Consider the following 26,453-nt stretch of genomic DNA (forward strand, 5'->3'; position numbering starts at 1 on the left):
TGATGAAATTTTATACATACATATGAGAAAAAAATATTATTAACGAATTAGATATTTCGTTTGATAAAGTATTTCTTTCTCAGTGTATTTTCATACATATTTTAATTATACATACACTCTTCTGATGAAATATCTTAATCATACATGGAAACAAATACTGTCGAATTTTAATATTGTATGACGTTGTTTCTAGGTACATTTTATACTTAGAAATGACACAGTTAGCCTTGCTTCTTTTGTTATCGGTATACTAATTTCTTATGCGACAAAAAAAATACATGTCTAATATTTTCATTACCTAACTGACGGACTAAATAGATTTTTTATTTTCATAAACCGTTCATCACCTGTATAATAACGGGAAAACGGGGTGAATAAATACAGAAGAGGGGAGAATCAATGTTGGAAGAATGTATTAAAATTAATAAATAAATCTTAGAACATTTACCACGTTTTACGGTGTAATTACACGGATAATATTATTATGTCATTAAACTTGACCTACCTTATAGACTTTAACATGGCCTAGTCAAAAGTTTAAACGACTAAATTACTATAATATTTCTTTCCATAAAAAAATATAATTCATAGAACATTTTAACGACAACATAACCCTTTGTACACTTAGGTATAGGTATATCTACACGGCCACACTACAGGTGTAGATTTTAGGCCCCTCCGCCTAAATGCTTTATCGTGGGAATATCATTATATGGTTACACGTATGTAACTCATTACCGGAGCAATAGATTTATACTAAACGTAGCTGTCATTTCATATGTATGACACAAGCTGTAGATTATTAAATAAAGATCATCATGGATGGCATTATAAGAAACTAAAATATCTAACTGATTGGAATATACGTAAGGGTACTTTTCCCCAGAGATGTGCTATGTAGCTTAGCTAAGCCAAGAAGATGTAATGGCTAGGCTGTGAAACTGTATGACAATTTCCACTGATACCAAGCTATGTAGCAGTGCGAGTAAGATGTTCTATGAAGATGCGCCGGCGCAAAGCAGCTGTTCGAGGAAGTTGCGCAGGTTGAGTATGTATCTACACATCTTTCCATATAAAAACTAAGCCTAGCTAAGTCCGTTTCCACCAGTGCTAAACTATGTGTACCAATGAATATGATTGGTGCAAGCCAAAGGCATCCACAGCAACGTAGTTTAGCATGCAAAAGCACTCTAACGTACCTATGTAGAACTAGTTCTAGCTCACTGCTCCTTAGGTACTCCTTAACTGTGGTGCACGGTAAAAGTAAGATTAAACAACAATTGCATTTTTACGATTTTCCAGACTACGAGTATACACGTAATAAGGCGTAGGCCTATAATGGTGTAAACACGTGAAACAATAGTATGAAAGCCATACATTTAAAGCAAGGGAGAATGACAAAACGAGTAGAAGAAAAGAGGGCGTAAAGAACAGGGCAAATGGTGCACTGATATCAAATAACTAGTAACAGTGGTGGTGTAGTTGCCTTAAAGACTACGTAGAGTCCAGCTGGGCTATTCTGTACCTTTTAATTCGAAAGATCAAAGTGAACTCAATTGCGGTCCGTCATATCAATTCTTGTGAGAATAATCGACCAATATCCGTCTCTGTATAGTCGGAATATACTTTTTTTTACAATGGCAACCAAATTTCAGCGCTTTTATTCGACAGTGGGTACACTGTATTGATGTGACATTCTGATTATTTTTGACACTGACAGGACAGACAGGAAATTTGATGTTACTGAGGTTATGTGGTTTTAAAAAAATATTTCATTGCTTCTATTTGTAATTTGTCCCATTTCATTATTTTTAACATTACGATTGATAAAATACCTATATACTTGTGTACTACTGAGCTCACTATCTTCTATTGTGCTAGGTATCTATCGTTAGTGATTAAATGGTGTAGATTTGTCACAATTTAAAAGTAAATATTTCGGTAACAAGTTTGTATTGTACACCATTGGTGTCTAACCATGCAAACCGAAGAGAAACGTTCGAAACAAGCAGTCGATTTGGCTTCTTTAGAGCCCAATACAAGAGTTAAGCAGTTGGCGAACTATGGTGCGATGGTCGACGTAGACCCGAATGTTCCACCGCGGAGGTGAGTTCACTTTAAGGTGATGTTTCAAGGTGCTCCGCGATATTTACTTACCATTACATTTAGTAATACAATAGAAAAATTGTAGCGGGTCATCTTGAAGCATGCCCCCTGACATTACAGTTGTATTTAGAGATGTTTGAAAACAGTAATAAATGACGAAATATATTTCATAAATCAGTAATTAATTTCATAATTCAGTTTCCTCAGTAAGAAAGAACTAAATATTACTTATTAGAATTATTTATGGATATGTTAAAGTTACTAGTTAAATACTATTTACTACTAACTACACTTACTAGATCTAAGTAAGATCTGATAAATTACTGTTGGTGCTAAGTGCATCACCAACATTAATTAGTCATATTGACAAGGCAAACCAAGCAATGTGCAAGGTCATTTCTAATATTCATACCATTTCATTAAATTTTAATATAATATTATTATAATATAATATGTTATATAGGTATTATGTTAAAGTCACAATTTTGAGCATAAGGTACATTTTCGAAAATCATTTCTCAGATATTTTCTTCTAATAGATAGTTGAGCTGTCAGTCTGTCAGTCTGTTGTTTGTATTCTTCACAATCTAAGGGCCCAATTCTGATATTTGTTAGTTTATCTTTATATATATAATTCTTCTGTAAGTGTGTATGTCACTGAACTTCTCTCAAACAAGTGGACCGATTTTGATGAACTTTTTTGTGTGTGTTCAAGGGGATCTGAGAATGGTTTAGATTCACAATTTTGTCCGCTGGACAATGTTTTTTTAATTAGTTTTTAATTTATAAGTAGTTGTTTATTTTGGAATGTTTTACATTGGATCCGACAGACGGCGCTACCATCGCAGTGTCAAATATTAATGACGTTAGATATTGTCATATATATATACTAGCGGACCCGACAGACGTTGTCCTGTCTACACGTTAATTTGAAAATTTTATTCTTTTTTTAATAAGCTAAAACATCCTGGACCTTTTTGATGAAAATTATTATTCAAATGTTATGACAATATCTAACGTCATTAATATTTGACACTGCGATGGTAGCGCCGTCCGTCGGATCCGATGTAAAACATTCCAAAATCAACAACTACTAATAAATTAAAAATTAATTAAAAAAACATTGTCGTGCGGACAAAATTGTGAATCTAAACCATTCTCAGATCCTCTTGAACACACACAAAAAGTTTCATCAAAATCCGTCTAGTCGTTTAAGAGGAGTTCAGTGACATACACACGTACAGAAGAATTATATATATAAAGATATAACATTTGAATAACAATTTTCATCAAAAAGGTCCAGAATGTTTTAGCTTATTAAAAAAAGTTTAAAATTTTCAAATTAAAGACGTGTAGACAGGACAACGTCTGTCGGGTCCGCTAGTGTACCTATATAACTTGTTTTGAATGTCCTGGAAAACTTATTCATAATATTAATTGGTTACTTTGTTACTCAACCACTTTAATAAAAGATATCATTTATAAGCTTCATATTTAGCTTCAAATTATAGAAATGCATTTAAATAAACAAATTATTGAAAGAATAGTATACTTAGAGGCTGCCATTACACACTATTTCCGAAGTTCTTGATATATTTTTATATTTTCAAATCCAATTAGTACAAAGTCTAATTATTTTTAGTGAATATGACATATGAATCGGTTATAAACAGCAACCAATGTTATATACCTCTCACTGCATTTCAACTGTCAGTGTTGGCTTCTTAGATTGTGCAGATTGTGCTATAGTTAGTTACAAGCCTATATTTAATACAGGGGTCCCCTAATTAGTTAATCTGTATCTAACTACTAATCTTGTGTTGTTATCTTAGCTCACTAGATGATGCAAAATTATTTATTTTAAACCAGTGTTTTTTTTAAATGGAATGGAAATAATAATATAAAGTACCTAATTTAACATTGCATAATGCTGTAGGGCATGCAAGTGTTTTAGTTACGTAATATGAATAGTGATTATGTCATTCCATTAATTAGTTATAATAAGTGTTTAAGTACACAATAAAAAATGTTTTTATTTTGGTTGAAATAGGTTAGATAATATGATATTTAGATATATGATTTACCACCATACTCAGAGTCACTTAATAGTCAGGTTATCCAGTCCGAAGCAATTATTTACGGAACATAATTGTTACTAAGGAATAGTTTAAGTAACCATTAAATGTATCTGAGTGTGGCAGTTAATATTGCTTGCTTTATAAACTACTCTCTTCCAGGTATTACAGATCAGGTTTGGAGATGGTCAGAATGGCAAATGTTTATTTAACAGAAGGTAGTCTTGAAAATGCTTACATTCTGTATATCAAGTTCATGACATTATTCCTGGAGAAGATTCGCAAGCACCCTGAGTATGCAGCAGTGCCACCCTCCGTGAAGGCTGTCAATCAGGCTAAATTGAAGGAAGTCATGCCTAAAGCTGAAAAACTGAAACAAAAGCTTCTTGATCAATATGCTAAGGAACATGTTCTGTATCAGGAAGAGGTAGATATTATATTTATTTAAATATTTTTTAAATCTTTTGATAAGTCTTCGATTAGTCTTGCGAATAAATAGCGAACTCACAAGGCTAGGATTCTTAATTAATTATGTTACATTGTTTAAAAGCCATAAAATGTCATGATGGCCCACCACACAGCCTCTCTCTAGAGGCTGTGTGGTGGCTTAAGACACCCGTTTCTCATGCATGAGGGTGCGGGTTCAAAACCTACCAATGGTATGTACCATTGTGACTTATTCTGATTTATATCTACTTTCTAAGATTATTTAGACATCACTGACAAGATGAAGGAAAACATTGTGAGGAAACGTGGGCTTATAATTTTTAATTAGTTATAAGTTTGAAATTGGCAATTGATTAATGCTCAAGCCCTTTCCTTCAAGAGGCTTTGGTCAGCAGTGGCCATTAATGGCTGTTGATGTAATATTAAACTGTTTATTTAATTAATCTTCATCATCTAATATGATATGATATATATGATGCATTGGTATTAGGAAAAGAAGCGTGCAGCCGCAGAAGAAGAGAGAAAAAAGCAAGAGCGAGAAGATGCAAAGCTGGCTGAACGCCTTCAAGCTGATGAGAACAAAAAAGATGCACACACAACTACACCACATCTGCTGCATGCTGTATGTATTATTTGTTAATCTTACTACTTTTGAAATAACCAGATATTTTTTTTTTGTTTTTTAAAAACATTGCCACACTCTAGGATTTTCTCCTGTGTCGTGGGTGCGTTTACAAACATACAATTTCTCATGCACATGACACCCAGACTCGAAAGAACAATTTGTGGATCACACAAAGAGTTGCTCCGTGCGGGAATCGAACCCGCTACAAGTTGCGCGGCTGCCAGTTGCCCAGCCACCGCGCCAACCGTGCAGTCATAAATATTAGACATATACTAAGTAAACAATACATACTTAGATAAATCGGACTAAAACGGACTTACGTTTAGGAGTGCGAGGCCGTTACGTCACTGTACCTTATAAAATGTAGTAAATCGTAACGTCATATTATATTTTAAAACATTGTTTCGTCAAAAGTATTTAATTTTAAAAGAAAAAAATATGTGTCTAATGTTTTAAAATAATCTGCCAGACCGTCATTTAAAAAATCATAAAACGAGGTGTTACATTTAACATTAATACATACATAACCTCACGCCTGTCTCCCATGGGCGTAGGCAAAGACAATGACAAACATTAAATGTGAGCAATAAAATGAGAATGTATAAAAAAATACTTTATCACGTTAACCGGTGACCTACGTTAGTGGAGGATTTGCTTTGAACAGTTTTCTGACGGCGGGTAAAGGCTTAAACGAACTAAAACTGAAATGAAAAAAGTACTTTAATCAGTGGGATTTTAACTCTCTTAGAAAAGAGATTAGATCAATATATCGAGTCATGCAATCAATAAGAATTGGTACAGATCACACCATGATATGTGGTGACGTGAGACTGCGACTGTTGCGACATGCGTCATAGATAGCATGGTAATCTAAACTGTACTTGATTTCGGTTACCCCAGATAAACCCGTGAATCAGCGGGTGATTAGATATGTTTGTGTTATATTCGGTGAAATTGTTAGTATTTGTGTATTATTTAATACAAAGTTGTCGTATCAAGTGGCTAGTGTTTTTTTTTTCTCTAAAGACTGTACGAAGATGTTGAGTAGTGTAGACTATATGTTAGGTATTACGCAGGAACAATGGGCGGTGTCGCCGTCGGTACCGACGATGGATGGTGTGCGCTACCCAGATGACTTCGCGAACGAGCCGCCGCGAGCGCCGTCGCATCACTACCAGCCCGTGCCGCCGCTCATCCCGCCCTCAAGACCGCAAGCGTAAGTATTATGTGGCCATATTTTACGTTACTTATCATTCAGGTGTCACCGCGAGGTTCATGGTACCTACTTATTGTAAACATATGTCCATGGTCTCCGGAGATGTGAGGTATGATGAGTAAAATGGGCACAAAATCGAAAGAAGTAGGTAATATTTATGTACTTTAAACAATTTACATATTAAGCCTAACTTGTCTTGAACACTTAACAAAGTATTTGGACATTTCCTTGCCACTATACATCTGTTTAAGAACCGAGAAGAGAAATTATCTGAGGAGAGGCCCGACAGACCATCTGAATAGCATCACTTATTTTAGAAGAACCTGGCATTTGTTTCCACAACATAAAAAATCTTTCCACTTCTAAGTAAATGTATTCAAGTTCTTAAAAATAATAATACTCATTTAATTATTGGAGCTTTTGAAATATCAACAAAGTATAGAATTCAGTTAGCATGTCAAGTGTTGAGCTGTGACAGTGGCGTGTATTTTATTGTAACTTTCGTGAGAATGCTGCTCATGAATATGAGCCTCTAGCATGGCTTGAAACTAGTCGAGTTCCTCGTCAAAACAGTACGTGAGTAAGCCGATAACATAATAATTAAGTGGTGTGTATGATTGTTCTTGCGTGCAGTGGCAGTGCGAGCGTGGAGACGTTGTTCGGCGCGGCGCGGCTGCGCACGGTGGTGGTGCCGGCCGCGCTGCTGGCGCGCTTCCTGCGCCTCGCCGCCTCCAACACCGCGCGCAACGTCGAGACCTGCGGCATCCTCGCCGGCATACTGGTGAGACTTATCCCCTTCTTATTTCCTAGTACTTTATACTCTAACTGTAAATAGCCATTGAGGTATAGCAACGGCGTACTCTTTTTAGCACGCTTTTATTAGGTCCATCAGTAACGAACTACATATGTAATAAAATCTAAAAAACTGAATTAACGTGTGTAAATTAACTAAACATCACGGTTTAATGACGTAAATTAATGAAGAAAACACAACATTTACATAGATACATAAAATACTTTTTAATATAGCATAATTCATGTAGTAATGACATAATGCTTGACATTTTAGGAGCGCGACCAGCTAAAGATAACACACGTGATAGTGCCCAAGCAGACGGGCACGCCAGACTCGTGCAGCACCAACAACGAGGAGGAGATCTTCCACTACCAAGACCAACAGAATCTCATCACTTTAGGGTGGATCCATGTGAGTTTACACTTATTTTAACATATTTATTACTTATTTGGTCCAAAATCCAGCATCCTTAGTACAAGTTTACTTTACGTTGAACGAAAAGCGAAACAAAGCGTGTTCGGTGCTCTGATTGGTTGGTTTATTTGAACCGACGAATCAGAGCGCCTAACGCGATTACTTTAAACGCAAAGCAAACTCATATTAAGGGTACTGATCTCGCATTGCTTATATCGGAATCGATATACACGTGCGTATGTATACACATTAAGACAGCACATCAAGTTATAGGAAACCAGTTTTTTATGGTCTCGTTTATATGATCTTCCCGCAGATTTAATGGTCAGTTTATACTGGTTTGCATAGCTTGATGTGTCACCGTGTGTACAATCATGTACATATGTATAGGATGCCTCGGCTCCAACAAATAGGTTATGTTAGTACCTGTATTATTTTCGGTAAATTATACATGATATTACTTTTAACTGAATTAGAAAAGGATGACTACGTAATTCAGGTGTTTTTAAAGAGAAACATATACTTTGTTTACAAGTGTGACTCATGTCAATTGGCCATGAATACTAGGAGTGTTTTATCAATGTTTTCAAACTAATATCATAAACATAATATTATATTATATACAAATATACATTATAAACATGTGTATGAATCACTCACTATCTTCATATCAAGCTATCACTTGAAAATGTTCGCTATAGCCAAGATAAAGGGCCTAGTTCAACAAGCTATTGATATTATGAATATTGTTCTTATCTTTATGTAACAGACCTAGTCTAGTCTACAAAATGTTTATAAGGGGTTCTAAAATTATCTGCCACGATTGTAATGAGAGGTAGTGTTGTGTTTGAAGATTTCTTTCCTATTACTAAGTTTGACCCACACAAACAATCAAGGTAAGCTAAATAAAACCGTTTTAAAAGTTGTAATGACGTTGTTACAGACTCACCCGACACAGACGGCGTTCCTGTCGTCGGTGGACCTCCACACGCAGTGCTCCTACCAGCTCATGATGCCCGAAGCCATCGCTATCGTGTGCGCCCCCAAATATAACGAGTAAGTTACACTTTATAATTAAACTTTATTTTACAGTAAAAGAAAGTTTAATTCTGTATTAAGTTTAATAGGCTTCCTGATAAAACTGCCTCGTTGGTCGAGTGGTCGCAAGTGCGACTGCCGGACAAGGCGTCTCGCGTTCGATTCCCGGGTCGGGCAAAGTATTACTGGGATTTTTTCCGGTTGTTATCGAAGATGTCTCAGTAGTAGCACGGAGTCTGGAATTGTGCCCAGTATATGACAATAGGCTTACCCGCTACCACAATAAAACAAATGGTGAAAAGTGGGTGACTATAGCGGCATTACGTGCCGTAATGTGCACCTCTGCCTACCCTTTCGGGGATAAAAGGCGTGACGTTACACACACACTTCCTGATAAAATCTTCCTCTTGAATCACTATCTGTTAAACAAACCGCATCAAAATTTGTTGCGTAGTTTTAAAGATCTAAGTATATGAACAAACAGCAGAAAGCAAACTTTGTTTTATACTATGTAGTGCCTGAGCTGTTTTTTGGTCATCTATAACATTTTTTATTACTATAATAATTTGTTCTAGGACTGGTTATTTCGCGTTGACGCCGGATTATGGGATGCAGTTTATCACTAACTGCAGGCTGACCGGTTTCCACCCACATCCTGACGATCCACCTCTGTTCCATGTAAGTTATTTTTTTTAATAAATTCACCAAAAGTTCACCGGAGCTGATAACAGCCATACAAAAAAAAAAGAAATAAACATACCGTCCGAATTGAGAACCTCCTCCCTTTTGGGAAGTCGATTAAAAAGATGTGTTGTACAACAAAGGCATTTGTATGTATGTTATGGTCAAATACTGAAATAACACTCTCAATACTAGTTCTGTCTCTATCAATTCTTTATAAAACGACAGAGATAGAACGATATTTAAGTATGTACAATTTAAAATTGAGTAGCATTTTAGTAGTCGGACGTTATTAAGCATTTTGAACTCTATTTATGTGTGAAAATAAGTATCAATTTGGTAGACCAATCTAGTAATAAAGTAATAATATTTCAGACGGTAACACATATAAAGGTGGACGACTCCGCGCCCGTCGAGATCGTGGACCTCAGGAGATGAAGTCAATCACTTAACTAACATGTTCACTCTGCCATCAAAGCTTGCGTTCACTCGTAGAATTACGTCAATAACTTATATCTAGGGAAATTACGCTTCAAGAGAAAAAAAAAAGATAAATTGTGACTAGTATACTCGACTAATTTCAACCTACACCCGGGACTCATAACAAAAAATGTGTCGTATTATCACTACCTATTAACCAAATCTACCGACTTAGGTTATGAAGATTGGTCGTTAGTTAGCTTTATTATAAAATATCTAACTAATGTATTACATACAAAGTATTATTGGAATAATAATAGTGGTTACCGTACTGTTAGCGTTGTATTAAATACGGAGTATGTAATAACTGTATGTTGTAATTGTTTATAGGGTTGCCTATCATAGTTTGTTCTTTACTGGAAGAGTAAAGAATAAAATACATGAAATGTAATAATTTGCCATTTTACCATGTTCTCATCTTTTAAACATTTTGTCTGTTACACAATCTATTAACATAGTTAATTTTTATTTTCAGTTTAGTCACGTAAGTATTTGACGAGGAACTCGACTAGTTTCAATACATACTAGAGGCGCCATGTCGTGTGAATGCTGCTCATAAAATAAATATGAGCTTTTAGTATGGTTTGAAACTGGTCGAGTTTCTCGTCAAATAATTACGTAAGTCGAAAAGCGTAATAATTAATTTAGTATGCCTCACGAAAGTTATAATATTTACATAAAGTTTTTACCGGATCCCGCTTACGTAGATACTTATTCAGATTAGTGGCTTTATAAACACGATGTTTACGGCATAAAAGTGAACCGCTCTATTAAAGTGGGATAAATAAATATTCCATATTTCAAAGCTAAGACTTGTGGCATGTGTTCGTTTCGCATAATTTAGCCTTTTTGTATGACAAGAGTGACATGTATGTGTTTCACTATAATCTCGTTATTTGTTATATTTTCATCACGCTTCGCTAGGTTAGTAACTTAGTATAGATAAGCACAGTGTGGACATTATTTACCTTATAGGGCAATGTGATATAGTTACTATTACAAAAACTTCGTAGATGCTTTAAAACTATAATTGTTATGTAAAATATGAATGTTTCTCGTTTAAGATTTTATTTACTCGTAATTATTTTGAATAATTACGTTTGTTGAAGCACAAGAGTAATTTTAATATGTTTTTATATTTACGTAATGTATTGAAATGTATTACTTTGTTTAGTAGGTATATGTTATGTGAGTGTTTGTTACTAAATGTGCCTGCTTCGATTGCACGGTTGTTCAAATATAAACTAGCTTTTCTGGTCAATGATTGAATCGCTTCACTGTAGTGTTACGAATTAGACTCTGGTTAGACTAGACAACTATAAAACTAATACGTACTGTAAGAAATTATATATACTACAAGTTAAATACATTTGTGCACTATAGCATAGTGCGAGATGGTTAAAAAAGTAAAATTCAGTGTTTTAAATGCACTGGTTTCAAGTTTTGTGTTCAACAGTTCCATATAAGTAGATAAATATCACAAATAAATTATAAATAAGAACATAATTTATACTAACTAAATACCAGCGACGCGAATGAATCGAATTTTGCACAGTTTACGTTTTCCTTGTATGAAAATTATTACTTTTAAATGTATGAGTATAGAAAGGAGTTAATATCTATAGGTATTTTAATAGCATCGCGTCTTCGTGTATGTTTCAAAGTACTTTAGCTTAGTAAAGCTGTAGATTCTATTGTTCTTTATAATTCTCATGCATTCATACTAGTCTAACTTGAGCATTTATGATAAACTAACACTATTGCATATATGTATTGTGTGATATATCATACGCAGCCTGAAGACTGAAGCTTAATGTTTATATAAAATAGATATAATTATTTATTATATATCTCTTCATATATTAACCATCTTAATTATTATGTTATCGGCTTACTCACGTAACTGTTTGACGAGAAGCTTGACTAGTTTCAAACCATGCTAGAGGCTTATATTCATATCATGAGTAGCAGCGCGACAATCGCCGAGTAGTGTGCCGCGAAATGCTGCTCATGAATATGAGCCTCTAGTATGGCTTGAAACTAATCGAGTTCCTCGTCAAACAGTTGCGAAAATAAGCCGATAGCATAATAATTAATTTAGTATTTCGCACGAAAGTTATATTAAAATAAAACATCTTGTTTGAAAATTCTCACATCCATAAAAATATTCGCTATTTACTTTTAATATATAATCTCAAATGTTTTATTTTTGTGTACAAATCGTTATTTAAATAATTATCTTGAAGGCTATGAGACCTTTGAAAACATTTTGACAGGTTACGATATGTGTAAATATGTATGTGTGTAAGGAAATATAAAGTTTATTTTATTGTAACTGTGTACTGTGTGTAATGGAACTCTGTTATATTTCATGAGGTTAATGAACTTGTGTACAAATAATAATCGAACAATTTTTCCTAAGTCATTGCGTTTATGTTGGTTGGTCACAGATGAAATTGACCGTCAGCCCGATTCCCCAACAACTTTGTAATTCCTAACCCCTAAAAGGCCGATTACGCACTTGTAACGCCTTTGGTACTTCAAATATCCATAGGCGGCGGCTATTGCTTACCATCAGGTGATCCGTCTGCTCGTTTACCGGTTTATACCATCCATAAGTCCGTCTGACAATGAAGCTAAAGTGTCTATGAAATGGTCTTTAGCGTCAGATGTTTAGCGCACTCCATTATTACAATAATCTATGTACCTCTAAAATGAATACAAAGTTTTGTTACACACTGTACATACTAAGTTATGGCATTTGTTTGTGTGAATGCACCATTGATTGTAATATTATTTCAGCACATGTGTAATAAGTGATGTTGTTCGTGCCATTTTGTGTGTTAAGTGTATGTATTGCATATTGCAGTTGGATGTATGCAAGCTTTGAAGAATTATATGATTATAATCTCATAACTACTGTAGAACAAGGTGAATAGAATTCAAATGGTGAATAGATATAGAAAAGGGGTGAATAGATGTTGGAACATTCACCATTCTTCTGTATTTACATCTGTATTTACAGAAGAATGGTGAATGAATGTTCACCCCTTGAATTCTATTCACACCGTTTTACGGTATATGGTATAATGTTGGTAAAGTAGAAAGATATAGAAAATGTTATTATTTGTACCAATAAATATAATCTTTGTGTATATTTAAACTCGGACTGACTTTAATTATATTGTAGACTGAATATTGGTATAAATGATTATAAATTTTCGTATTAGATAATGTCTATTGATAGAATGCAAGTAGGTTTATAAAATGCTAGTCGGATTTGGACCGTTAGATCCAGGTTCTTTATTTATTATCAATTATCAATAAGAAAACTGGTGATATTTATTAAGTAAAGGTGATGATTATTGACTACATGCTCTAGTATCATTATAAACTGGCTTTCTGCCTGCGGCTTCAAATACGCTTTTTTATGGTGTGTCACTAACATAAACTTCCACACATTATTTTAGGGAAGTGGTGGGTTAGAAAAAGACAAAAAGTAGCTTATGACACTCTCACTCTCAGTCCTCCAGTAATATATTGTCTAAATTCATATGAAAAATTATGTCAAACCCGCACGCAAAAAAGAACAGTCTGTTAGTAAGTGTTGATTGTATTAATTGTACCTATCGGTACTCAAGACAATCCCAAACTCAACTTTAATGAATCTAAATGCATTCTATCTATAAACATTATTAAATGGAAGTGTATATCAATATTAAAGATCAAAATACTAAAGCGATGTTAGTAGATAAATGTGCAATAACGTCATGTAGTAAATAAGAGCAGTCTTATGTATGTGTGATTCAACTAACACGGACCAATCTGAATAAAAAGTTTATTAAATTCATTATATGTTTTATTGATTGCATAGTATTAGTACATAACGTAGATATGCATCGTTGGCAGTGAAGCGAAACTATACGTAAGTACATTAGTTCACACACACCTAAGTAACATTAGATATAAGGGTTTTATTAGGCGACAATACTTTTTGGTTGGCAGTGAAAAATATGTAATATATCATCATCATCATCATCAGCCTATAGCAGTCCACTGCTGGACATAGGCCTCCCCAATTGTAATATAATATATAATAGGCGTAAAAAAAATAAATGTTGGTACTGTGTTTCTGGTTGGGGCATGCATCGTATCACATTTTAGTTAGGTAAATGATCTGTCCTCTTCCTGCATGTATTCCAAATTTTAACTTCACTGACTGACAGATCGACCGACTATCATTTATTTCTTTACATATTTATGGTTTATTGGAATACATTATTTGATTTTGACTTTACTTTATTTGTCGCCTAATAAACACAGTAACGCATCAACAATTATAATTAGTAAGAATATCAATAAGTAAGTGTTATCTCTATACGAAGTGCACACGACACAAGAACATTGCTTCTTTCATTAATTTTAATTTGATACATTATCATAATTTTTCGTCAAGACGACACAACACCTACTGTTAACGTTTACACAAAAATGAAACTTATTTACATTTAAATAGTACTTAAAGTTAGTTACTAAATTACATAGCATTTTTACAGACTACGTTTCAATAAGGCACTCTGTGCTAGTTTAAATATTAAATTAAATTTCTTATAAGGTACTTAATACTTTTACAAATAAATAAATAAAGGAAAGTTAACAATAAGACTAGGTTAAGGATTAATTGAAATAAATTATTATTAGACTTAGACGCCTTACGAAAATATAATAGCAATTATTTTTCAGTTTCTATTGACTGCATTTAAGGTTGTAATGACATTAACCCCATTACGAACTGACGTCAATGAATACGTACAATTTAATCTACCCAGTGGAATTTTATATCAAAGTCAAAATATTTGCATTCGTTCATAACATAATTAGATTAAGCTATCGTGCGTGTTAATTATAAGGCACAGGAATCTCAACCGTCAATACATGAATATCTGTATCAATGAATGCTCAAAATGTTCAAAACTTAATTAGTATTCATTAAAGAAGAACTCTAAGACTAGACCAATACTAAGACAAGCTAGACAATATGTATATGCTATACCCGGAGACGACGTTCCTGACCACAAAACCAAGCATACTAAACATTACAAACACGTAGAGCGTCAACATTGCTAACATTGCGTAAGTAGGCACCATCTCGGATATGACTTTCGTACTCACAAAGGCACTATAAGTATAACAACTTAGTAATTTTAATATATGACTATAAATTGCTATCTATCAGCATTAGCTGTATCCTCTAAGTATTATAAGTAACATTTTTCTATAATATCTTAGGTATTAAAGTAGGTACAAACGTTGATATGAGATTAAAATTTTAGAAGATTACATAATTTCATCTGGATAACGATTAGGTATTAATGATTACACACATAGTTACATAATTATATCCAGCTCGTATAAAGATAGTTATTTAATTTTATTACACAAAATATAATAACATAATGGATATTAGAAGTACAGAGATCTTCGCACTGTGTTCAGTGGAGCTACTGACTAGTTTCTTGGCTTTAGAAGGCAGTTCGATGGGCACAGTCTTGTTCATCATCCAGTATAAGACGTCGGTGAGGCCCCGGGACTTCAGTTCTGGCCCGACTTCCTTTCTTATCCTATCATTGTAATCATTCAACCATAAAATCTGGAAGATAAGGTCAGTATTTAGGAAAATAATAGCTGAATATACGGAAATTTCTGATTATAAAGAAATTAAATCTGTAAATATGAATAGACGATAAACTTTTACACAAATAATAAAGCGATTGAAAGACTTTAATTTGCTTTATCAATGACTAGCTACTTCCGCGCGATATCACCCGCACTGCTTAGCTCCTATTGGTCATAGTGTGATGTTTTATAGAGATTAGCGCGTTCAAACAAACAAACAAACAAACTCTTCAGCTTTATAATATTAGTATAGATAAAACGTGGTCTTACCTCATACTCAGTTAGCATACTCCTGTCTATTAACTTCGGCTCGTACGGCAAGAGAGTTGCCTCTTGGAATCCTAAGTAGCCGTTCGGCCTCAACACCACCTCCAGCACATTTCCTAAACGCACTCCGTATTTGCCAGTCTCATACCATCCTGGTTCTGTGAATAAAATAAAATAAGTATACCTATGTAGTATGTAGAATTGTTATTTTTTTTTTAAGTTTCAATTCTGCTTACCGGCTGTAATAAAATATCCTTCCCGTAGCGTATGCAGATTGGTGTCTTGTCTGTAGTCAATTACAACCGGATCTGTGAATAATCAGAGCAAAAAAATCTTTAACATTGGTCTCAATAATACAATATGTATTACAAATTAATCACCGAACAAATGTACCAAACCTCAAGAGAGTCCACAGACACGTTTTTTGACGCGTAGTAATGAATTTTGCTATTTTTATGTATGTATAACTCAAATGATCATACCTAACATTAGTTTTAAATATAAGTGTTTTATTACCGACCTTCTTTGCGACACAGGGCAGCGCCGACTCCATGTCCAGTAAGATGGGGGTAGTCCTGTTTGGCAGCCCAAAGTGGGGCCCGAGCTACTGGGTCGACGTGAGCCGCGGGCAACGTGGATGGGATGCGTAACCCTGCTATTGCTGCCAAGGATCGCATCACCGTCGTGTACACCCGTTTTTCCTCGCGTGTTGGCATTCCATAGTGTACTGTACGAGTCACTATTGTTGTCCCCTCTGTGTAAAAGTCACAAAAACATCTTAACTCTAATAACGATCTTACCAAAAATCTTATAAAAACTACTTACGTGAGGCAATTAGGGGTATGTACTAGGTATTTATAGGTAGGTATCGATGTGTTTCGAATTTCAGGCTAGGATTATTTTTTTTAAAGGGGATAATCATCCAATGACTTCTTCCGTCTTGGGCCAGATTCCTCCTTTTCTAGCCGGAGCCCCGGTAATCCCACTAGGTAGGTCTATTTGATAAAAATAGCTATTAAACGAAAAATTATATTAAATTACCATCGTACTGTCCTCCAGACTGTATAACGAGCGTGGCATTCTTGGTGATAAGTTTGTTGGAGGCATTCGTCGCTCGGTAGTCGGGATCTGCGGCGTTTACACCAAAAGCGACGCGTGTCTTCATGGCAGGTCCAATGTAACCCGCCTGCGTGTCGCGGGTTATATCCACCGTGCGCTCCACTGATATTTCACTTAGTGCTGATTTACTCTGGTAGCAGAAAGAAAGAAAAAAAGGAAGAAATTACTTATTTGCCAAAAATGTAGGTAACATATTATGTTATGTACCTAACTTATGAGAGTCCCGATACATTTTGAAAAGAAAACAGAAAATAAAGTGACTACAGTATTAAATTTTCAAATGGTTTAACTAATGGGCATATTTTTAGACTTATATATTTTATCACCTCAAGATAACTGAGCAAAGTGCACATGGCAACGGCATCCCACAAGTGAGCTTTTTTCATTCCCTTCACTTCAGCCTCGTTCTTCTGGGCCTTCAGGTATATGATGGGAGACAGCAGGAACATGCGCTTGGCAGGCGGAACGCTCTGAGCTATAGCCGCGGACGCACCGCGCTGGAACGTGCCCGCTGCAGGAATCAGGATCTTGGTGTCTGGTAGCCGTCGCAGTTCTGAGTATATGCTTGTATACTCATTTACCCTATTGGAAATTAGGTAATTAGATTTAGGCATCAATTTAAATAGAGATATATAGGTAACTAGCTACTTCCGCGCGGTTTCACCCGCTCTACTTGGCTCCTACTGGTCATAGCGTGATGTTTTATAGCCTATAGCCTTCCTCGACAAAAGCGCTATCCAACACATAAAGAATTATTCAAATCGGACCAGTAGTTTAGGAGATTAGCGCGTTCAAACAAACAAACAATCAAACAAACAAACTCTTCAGCTTTATAATATTAGTATAGATTAGTATAGATTGATGACATTACTTGGTGCAGTTGTTGCCAAAACAGTTATACAGGAGCGCGTCCCGTACATGCACGGAGAGCTTTCCTGGTGGCACGAACACCTTGACTTCGCGCAGGGTGATGTACACGAAGGCTTTCAGTAATCTGGCAAAAGGCAGGTCCCTTCCCCGCACGTTCAACAACCAAGCTACTTCGTCCAGTGCCGTCACGATCATAGCATCGGCTCCCATGGCGTGCAGCTCACTTCGAACCAGGGCCACTTTGTCACGCCAACTGAGACCTTGAATATAATTGCCATTTACTTATGAAGTTCAATAATACCGGATAAAATATTAACCGATTACATAATATTAGTTTTAATCATCACGATATCAGCATTGGACTCTTTAATAACTCCTTCCGGAGCGCATATTCAGTCCACTGATAGCTGCCAGCAACCTTGCAGTTGTCATCACTCCTTGATGGCTTTCTATACTACATAGCTTCACTGACGGCCAAGTCTATTTTAATGTTTTAAAAATGCCTCTATGTGGTATAATTCATTGAAACAAATAAATAACAAAATATGTTTGCCTAGACGTGGTCTTCAGTCTAGAATGCATCTACCGCAAGTCATTATACTCGTAGTTCATCGATAAATGATATTAGTTGTTAACTTTACATTACTTACCGTCGTACTCAGAGTCATTTAATGGTTACTTAACCCAGTCATTAGCAATTGTTTTCGGAACTAAATCGTTACTAAGGAATAGTTTAAGTAATCATTAAATGTCTCTGAGTGCGTCCGTATCTCCTTAACCTTAACATATCGTAGAAATAGTGTTGGTAGAATTACTAACCAGCGTGCTCTATTTCATAATTTTTGGCGACAGTTTTGGGGAAGTCGGGTCGAGTGCGGTCTGGGTCAGGCTCTTCGTTCCAAAGCTGGTCAACCAGAGTCGGAATGTGCACCAGTTGCAGCCCCTCACGCTGTAGGGCTGTGGACAACACTTGCCACTCGCCCATCGACGTCAGGCGAGCGTCACCCCCCACACGACCACTGCGAGATAACCGCTCCTGTGGTAAAAGAGAAGCAATATCGTAATGAAACGTTATATTAATTACATACTTTCGTAATTTTATTATAATATCTACTATTTTATTTATAGGGGGTTAGAACAACAACTTGAGTAAAACAACAGGATGTGAGAATGTGAATCTCATATTAAATTCATGCTACGTACATACTTACGAGTCCCATGTACTAGGGTGTTTATTGCCATACACCGACCACAATTCCAGATTCCGTGAAAATACTCGAATCAGCAAAGGAATCACGATGACTTGGTATTTATTTAAATAAGACACTAATATTAAACTAAATTACAGAAACAACTTACAGAAATCCATTCGGCTATAGTTGGCTGACTAGGGTCATCACCATCGATGACCAGCCATGCGCAGGTGAGCGTGGCCCTGGCTCGCCGTACGTCGCCGGACGGCACCCATATGGCAGCGCCGCCGTCTGCCAGTACGGCACCCGTGCCGGACCCGTCCCACCCACTGACGTATTCTAATCGCCGTTCCGATTTGTGGGGCTCCTCGCTCTAAACCGAATTTTGTACATTTGAGGAACGTTGTGCCATTAATTTCATGATAGTTTATGAATGTTATTTACGCCCGAATACTCAAACGCTACTCAATTTTAAGTTATTCTTAAATATCGTGCTATCTCTGTCATTTTATAAAGAATTGATAGGGACAAAACTACATTTGAGAGCGTCTTAAAATTGAGTAGCGTTTGAGTATTCGGGCATTAGTCTACTAAAATACATGTACAGTCTCGAAGAAAATTGATAACAAAAAATAAAAATCTATTTAGGTACGGTACTTGCATTCAGCTAGTTTCAGACATCGAACGTCAATTTTATTAAGAGTTGTTTTTTTGTTTTTTTATTGTGTTTGGTCAATTAAATAATCTATTTACTTAGGCACTTAATCTGTAGTCTTACCAAATGCTCATCAGTATAGAATATAACAAAAGCATCAAAGAATGCGTTCATTTGTGTATAAGCGGAGTTTCTCATAGCGCTACGTAGCCTTCCTAGCGGGTTGTTGACATCAATAGCGTCGGCACAGACGGGAGGGACCGGCTGCGTCGGCTGCTCCTGCAGAATGGTGAGCGGCACTGGAGACATCGATGGTGTCAGTGACACCGTCGTCGTTGTAGGAGGCAACTGCGCCGACAAACGAGCACCACCACATACTGAAAGCAAATTATTGAACGCTCAGTAATTCATTCTAAATGTTCAGTAATGAATATTAACTAATTACTGTTTTTGTAGTAATTAATAGGTAGTATTAAAAACGCAATTCAACTTGTATGTTATTTCGGACGGACCCTTGCTCAGAACAAAAAATGATAGTACTTTTACATAATCCAGACAATGACATGATCATATAACTATAATATTAATATTGTTGTCCCTTTCTCGATGCCTGATAACTAAAAAAGTTCACCAGAAGGAGAAAGCGGCTAGCGACAGTGGTGTTTGTAGCGCGGGAATGTACCAGGGCATCATGCGGACCGCGGAGATCGAACAGACATAAAGCTTTCCAAAAGCTCATGCGTGCGACAAGGATGGCAAGGGGACCGACGATCCACCCTCCCGTTTTAACATTATTCCCCGAACGCGGGATCCTTTTATTGTTGGGGGCGTGTCTTCTACCCAACCTTCATTCTATAGCTACCAACTTGTTATACGTTATAACGCTCACTGTTAAAGGAAATCCTCGGGATGTTAAAAAAAAATAAAAAAAAATTGCTAAACATTTTTGTTCATGATGTTACTAACTAAGATAAATAATAAAACAAATGACGATTTACATCTACATCTACTAAGTCATGTAGATAATATAATATAATATGTGACCTTGTGTAATTCACATAATTATGACATCTGTTTTTATTTCATTTTGTTAATATACTGTACAAGTAATGTAAATAATAAAATATCACTATTTTGCTTATTTTGTCAAAAGTATTGTTTAGCGGTCTGACAATGTGCTGTGCAAGCAAGGTCAACGTTCGGGAGGTAGGGGTACCCAGGGGATGTGGATTCTATTGGAATGACGTCAACAACTAACAGGAGTTCATAAGGCGTGAGGACGTATTTCGTCCTTTCCCTTTCATTCATCGTTTGGGGGTGGAGATTGTGGGTGATAAAATAAAGTACGTAATTTGTTACGCCGAAATGGCTGAAATGACGTCTGTAAACGCCAGGGTCGCAGGATTTGGAAGAGGCTGCAAGGATTGGCTGTTTTTGTCTGAATATAAGTTGCCTGACGAAGGATAATGTTCTATATCCACTATAAAAGTATATAATAATATAAATTAAGCATTTACATAAATTCTTAATAAACCAATGTTCTATAAAAACTTGAAGGATAATGAGAAAAGACATAGGCGTCTATACATTATTATATTAACTATGAACTATCTATTAATTCTAATAAAACAGAGATCCTAATTTTATACTAAAACAAAAACTTTATACAATAAAAGAGACATAAGATAAAAATTGTTGGTAATTAAAAAATAAAAGAAAATGAACATATGCAGTAAAAAAAACATATTTCTGAGCACTTATTCGTTTGTTTATAGATGACAAGTCGCTTTTTCAAAATATTGCTTACGTATCCTGTCCCTTAAGTGTGGCCTGTGGTATTCCCAAAGGGACGAAATATCCTGCGAGCTACTAGGCTGGCATAAGATATAAGAGCCGTAAGATTGTAACATTGTCCTGTTCAAGGATACTCAAGGATAAAAGGCAACGACCGGCGACGACCGTGGCGGCGCGCAGTGCAAGCGACTGCAGCGGCCATTCACTCGACATGCTATTATACCTACGCGTACGTAGTGAATAAGTAACACAGTACGGTACATTGATTATGATACAATGTGTGCATCACTGAGCTATGTATACGAGTAATTTAGTTCTGCCAGTTCAGCTGTCAACCAACAAATTGTACGAATGGAAAATGAAGTAGTTTTCTTGTGAAAATTACTAGACATGAAGACACGTTTACTACCTATATAGTAACGTAAATTTAATACATAATAATAATTAATACATAATAGCTACATACGTAGTTATATACTTAATAATCATACGATGTAGCTATGATTATAATTTTGTAAAATTATCTTTCACACCTTATTTTCTTCATTGATTCCGAAATACGATCCAAATCGTTCCGAAATGAAAAACAAACAAGTTATTACGAACGAGTTTCCCATCTTTTTTACTAAGGTAGCATGATCACGAAGACGTAACTTTACCGACTTCGTGCTTGGCTTTGTGTACGTGGCGTGAAAAGAAAAATAAAGTATGGAGTAAAAATATTCAATTGATGATTACTAAATTAATAAATTGATTAAGTATAAAAGTAACATTACATACAATGTGCAATTATGCAGCAATAAACAGTGCTAATCAAACTTATTATCAAAGTGATAACACTGTACTGCAGCAAATCAGTGCATTACATTCTATTTCCAATTAATCTGATAGCGGCATTCTAAAAAAATGCGTGTGCGTAAGAACAATGGTTTGCCCCCTTTTTATACCAGGATAATATAAATAGCCAAGAGATGTTGGATTCCGAAAGGACCGCCATGACATCGCGTGGGGTGTTGTGTAGGCGGGATCCACAGGCGACGGCCTATACAAAAGGGGCACGTCGGGGTGTGCGTGAATCGCGTGTATACGAAAAAAAGAAAAAGTATAAAATTTATGTATGTATGTGTAGCTAGGGATCAAGTTGACTCAAAGGACCAATTTATTTTACAAATGCTAAAACATTACTGAAATGATTTACGGATTTCAGCATGCCATTTTTAATTGAAATATTAATGTTTGATAAGTAATTTAATCATTATTTATTTCGATAATCATCCCTTACCATTTTTTGTCATAATGATTAGAACAAAGACTGCTTAATCTTAATAAACTATCATCCAACGAATAAACTTCCTTCGACAGTAATCCAAGACGATTAATACTCGGAAAGTATTTTTATTAGCACGTCTTATGACGTCAATTTTTACTAGGTTATCATAACTCTATAGGAGTTCTTTCAGTTCTCCAAGGGTAAAGAAACTACGAACGACGGGAGCGGGACGCACTGTCTGTTACGTCATGCGACGTCAGCAGCGTCATTATAAAAGTATACATAGTCATGAATGATTGCGGCATGCCACAAGATAAAAAATTCTGGAGAGAAATTTAGCAAATAATATAATTACACTACTACATAATTAATATTTGTAGAATATGCGTACATTCTAAATAATATATCTACCAGATACTAGTCTTCTTTAAAAGTGACCTAATTGTGCATATTTATCGACTAATCGAAACATATAGGCACTATACAAATACTAAGTACATAAGTTGTCCTTTATGATTATTAGCTACGAATATTAGACAGGATTTTGCTACAATTATCCTAAATAGGTACTTTAAAATAATAAAATATAAATTAAATTATAAGTCAACATTTGATGATATTGTTAACAATACAGTTATTGAAAGTATTTGTTTGACCAACAATGGGTCGTGTTCCACGTAACCCGTTCGCATTGGACGGCGAACATTTACTAGGAGCACCTAACTCGTCAGAAGGTGTCTGATATTCGGCTTGAGTAATAGGTGCTTATTGCACACGAGAAGGTATATAATGAAACGTCACAAATTGTTGTGTCTAACCTAACTCAACGTCTGTTATGTTTTCCCTGTAACTTAAAACCGGTATTACTGCAACTGGATTAAAAAAAAAAAAACATTTTACTAAAAAACACTTATTTCTGCATTCTCTTTTCTTTATTAAATACTACTAGAAAGCCTAATCCTTTGCTCATAGGAACAAAAGATGCAATGCCTTTAGAGATCGGAATGGTAAAAGTAAACAGTTGGCTGAAATTAGAATCTCTAGGTATCTAAACACATTGAGTTTAATTTCAATCTTTATGCCTCTTTTTTCAACAAAGCTTAGCTAAGCATTAACCAAAAAAGTAAAATGAAATAATCTTCCATTACATACAAAATTAGCTAATTTTGAATAAAATCATGCCTTCCACGCCTGACAGATATGTTTTATGCATCAGATGAGTCCGCTTATGTCCGTTCTTTACATGAAGTACCGGTAAACTATGGCAACTTTACCGGGCCCTTGGCAACTTTACCATACTATAGGTATTCGGTATAAACTCATTTATCTAAAAATCTACCCACTAGAATTCTGTTTTGTAATAGAAGTATTTTTTAGACATTAAAAGGAAATATTTACTATATTTTGCGTAGACGTAAGACTGCTATTATGCCAGTAATGGCCGTCACAATGTATGCGTGAAAATGAGCTAAAAGTTAGTTGTTCCTAAATTGTGCTTACAGAGCCTTAACTATTTGTCACAGGTGAGTGAAATTTTGATCTTGTATGTATATTATAGTTGGGATTACTGTTGTAATGTCAGCAATTGCTTTTTCTTTAATTTATTGATAAATAATCGCTTCGGTAATGTTGACACAGGTTAGGTAAAGTTGCCACGGCCTGCTTTGTGGCAACTTTACCTACAGTTAGGGTTGGCAATAAATGTTTTTTTCTTGTTTGTGTGTATGTAACCATTTTCGAATACCTAAATTTCACAGCATAATAGTGAATATCCTGGATGATAAGATATAATGTATTTAATAATACCTTTTGTTTTACAGCCAAAATGGCTCCCATGAAACAAAACCGCAGAAAACTCGGAGCTAGACACTATAAAAATTATACGGAAGTGATGTTATAATTAGCTATGGAGATAGTGAAGTCATAAAATTAAAAAGTCAAGGATTAAACATTATTTTGTAGCCTTTTTTACAATTTTAAACATAAATACTTAAAATTTTAGAACTTAATTTAGTTTAAAAGGGAATAATATTTATGTTAGAAATTTGTGCGTTTTTTTACTTTAGGTTTAAGGTTTATTAATTTTTTTTTTAAATATACATGTCATAAAAAAGTTCCTCCTTTTTTGACAACCCCGAGCGTAACAAATTATTTGTATGTAAATTACGATGAAACCCGTGGCAACTTTCCCTAATGTCTGTGTAGCCGTTATCTTTATAGATTTCCTCATATTGTTTGCATTATAATACGAAGAGGTCCTAGATGAAGCCCTCTGTACCTCAACAACTCTTTAATATGCAATACACGATGAATACGGCGCGTAGGTAAAGTTGCCAAAAATTTGGTATCTTTACCCATGTTGTTTTTTCTTTACTACGGCTAAAATAAGTGTTTGTATTTAATGACGATTACGGTAAAGTGAGCCAGATAGACTACAATTCTAAATATATAGTTTTGGTTTCTATGCGTCTTATGGTTAAAAATATATTTCGTGTTTTGTTCTAAAATATGGTAAAGTTGCCATGTTTTACGGTATTAAAATAACAAGAAATAATGACATAAAAATGCGTAGACATCAGATACAAATATCAGGACGCCATAAAGACAAGAAGATAATATCTTTTTCAGGTCTTTACCTTATATTTTATTTTTACTCCTAATTTATTAAGGTAGGTACACCCTACTGATTATACTTAAATACATACCTATATGAGACAAAGGTGACAAAGTTGTATAAATCAATTTATCTGGTAGGTTTTGTGCTTGATTCACTAAGTATCTAAGTAGATCTCTGAAAAACTGAGATGCAATAATTAGAATAAATTTTCAGTAATATTCAAATTCCGAAAAAAATGCTTTTGTAAATTACCCTTGTCTTTAAGTAAAAGTAGTAAGTAAAGTATAATTTTTGAGAAATTGGATAGTATCTATTCTGTGAATGTCATAAGTTTACATTTCTTTATTGGTACAAATGAGTTGTGTTGTACGATGAGATTACAAGAGTAAAAATATTATCTGTGTGTAGCACACAAGCTTGACGCCGATGCATACAGATGTAACTCGACGAGATAGACAGAGACCGAGTTTGCGAAGCACATTGTAAGCCCTCCGCAGCTATGCCGGTCTCTTTCTCTCCGTGCGTTTCCCAACCGCTACGACTGCCGTCGGTTGGAGGAAAACGGAGGGAGGCGCGTATGCAGCTAGCCGAGCGGTTTGTTGTACTACTGACTGGTAAAGTATTGAAGGGCAATGCACCTCTGCCGCGTGCTGCGAGCCTGGTGCAATAGTCGCTGTTGACGCATGTCACCGCGTCATGGGGCGTGTGCGACGGCGCGGACTGCCTGCTCTGTTTCTGTGTTGTGGTGGCGAAGACAGCCACATTTGCATTGTTACTCCGCTGTTTGTACTGTACACCAACATGTCAAACAATATCGTGTCTGTAGTATCAACGTGTGTGCCTTTACATGTGTGCTATGTATGTACGTTAGTTAAACTCTATTTTACTTAGAAAATTACTTCAAAATATTAATTTTTAGGCGTCGTCCATGTTTATATTAAATAACTCAAACATGCCTTTGCTTTAAATTAAATTATTCTAATGTTTTACATGTCTGTTCAGTACACACACGAATACTAATAAAATAACATACTGTCACGAAAGGCAATCCAAACAAATAGAGTCGGTAATGTGTGGGTCACGCTATCACGTACGATATGACCACATGTCGGAA

The 26,453-nt window shown here is 35.4% G+C and overlaps 2 protein-coding genes across 2 annotated transcripts in view; one reads left to right on the top strand and one right to left on the bottom strand.

The window, feature by feature from the left end:
• The first annotated feature begins 1,711 nt into the window (after positions 1 to 1,711).
• On the top strand, positions 1,712 to 13,728 carry LOC118268227 (STAM-binding protein-like A). The gene is made up of 9 exons (XM_035582619.2): positions 1,712 to 2,106; positions 4,344 to 4,608; positions 5,119 to 5,250; positions 6,330 to 6,469; positions 7,103 to 7,250; positions 7,539 to 7,676; positions 8,623 to 8,735; positions 9,293 to 9,395; positions 9,774 to 13,728. Exons 1-9 carry the CDS (start codon positions 1,979 to 1,981, stop codon positions 9,834 to 9,836), a joined length of 1,230 nt encoding a protein of 409 aa, XP_035438512.1. The 5' UTR covers positions 1,712 to 1,978; the 3' UTR covers positions 9,837 to 13,728.
• Positions 13,725 to 26,453, bottom strand: part of LOC118268525 (xaa-Pro aminopeptidase 1) — a 28,363-nt gene continuing 15,634 nt past the window's right edge. Inside the window, exons 2-11 of the mRNA XM_035583058.2 lie at positions 19,782 to 20,035; positions 19,170 to 19,376; positions 18,630 to 18,846; positions 17,812 to 18,070; positions 17,267 to 17,522; positions 16,863 to 17,070; positions 16,342 to 16,575; positions 16,058 to 16,129; positions 15,825 to 15,979; positions 13,725 to 15,528 (exon numbers count right to left, since the gene is read on the bottom strand). Coding sequence (XP_035438951.2) covers positions 15,313 to 15,528; positions 15,825 to 15,979; positions 16,058 to 16,129; positions 16,342 to 16,575; positions 16,863 to 17,070; positions 17,267 to 17,522; positions 17,812 to 18,070; positions 18,630 to 18,846; positions 19,170 to 19,376; positions 19,782 to 20,035 — 2,078 coding nt within the window. The 3' untranslated portion in view covers positions 13,725 to 15,312. The remainder of the gene's footprint in view (positions 15,529 to 15,824; positions 15,980 to 16,057; positions 16,130 to 16,341; positions 16,576 to 16,862; positions 17,071 to 17,266; positions 17,523 to 17,811; positions 18,071 to 18,629; positions 18,847 to 19,169; positions 19,377 to 19,781; positions 20,036 to 26,453) is intronic.

This window comes from Spodoptera frugiperda, chromosome 29 (assembly GCF_023101765.2).
Source record: "Spodoptera frugiperda isolate SF20-4 chromosome 29, AGI-APGP_CSIRO_Sfru_2.0, whole genome shotgun sequence".
NCBI lineage: Eukaryota > Metazoa > Arthropoda > Insecta > Lepidoptera > Noctuidae > Spodoptera > Spodoptera frugiperda.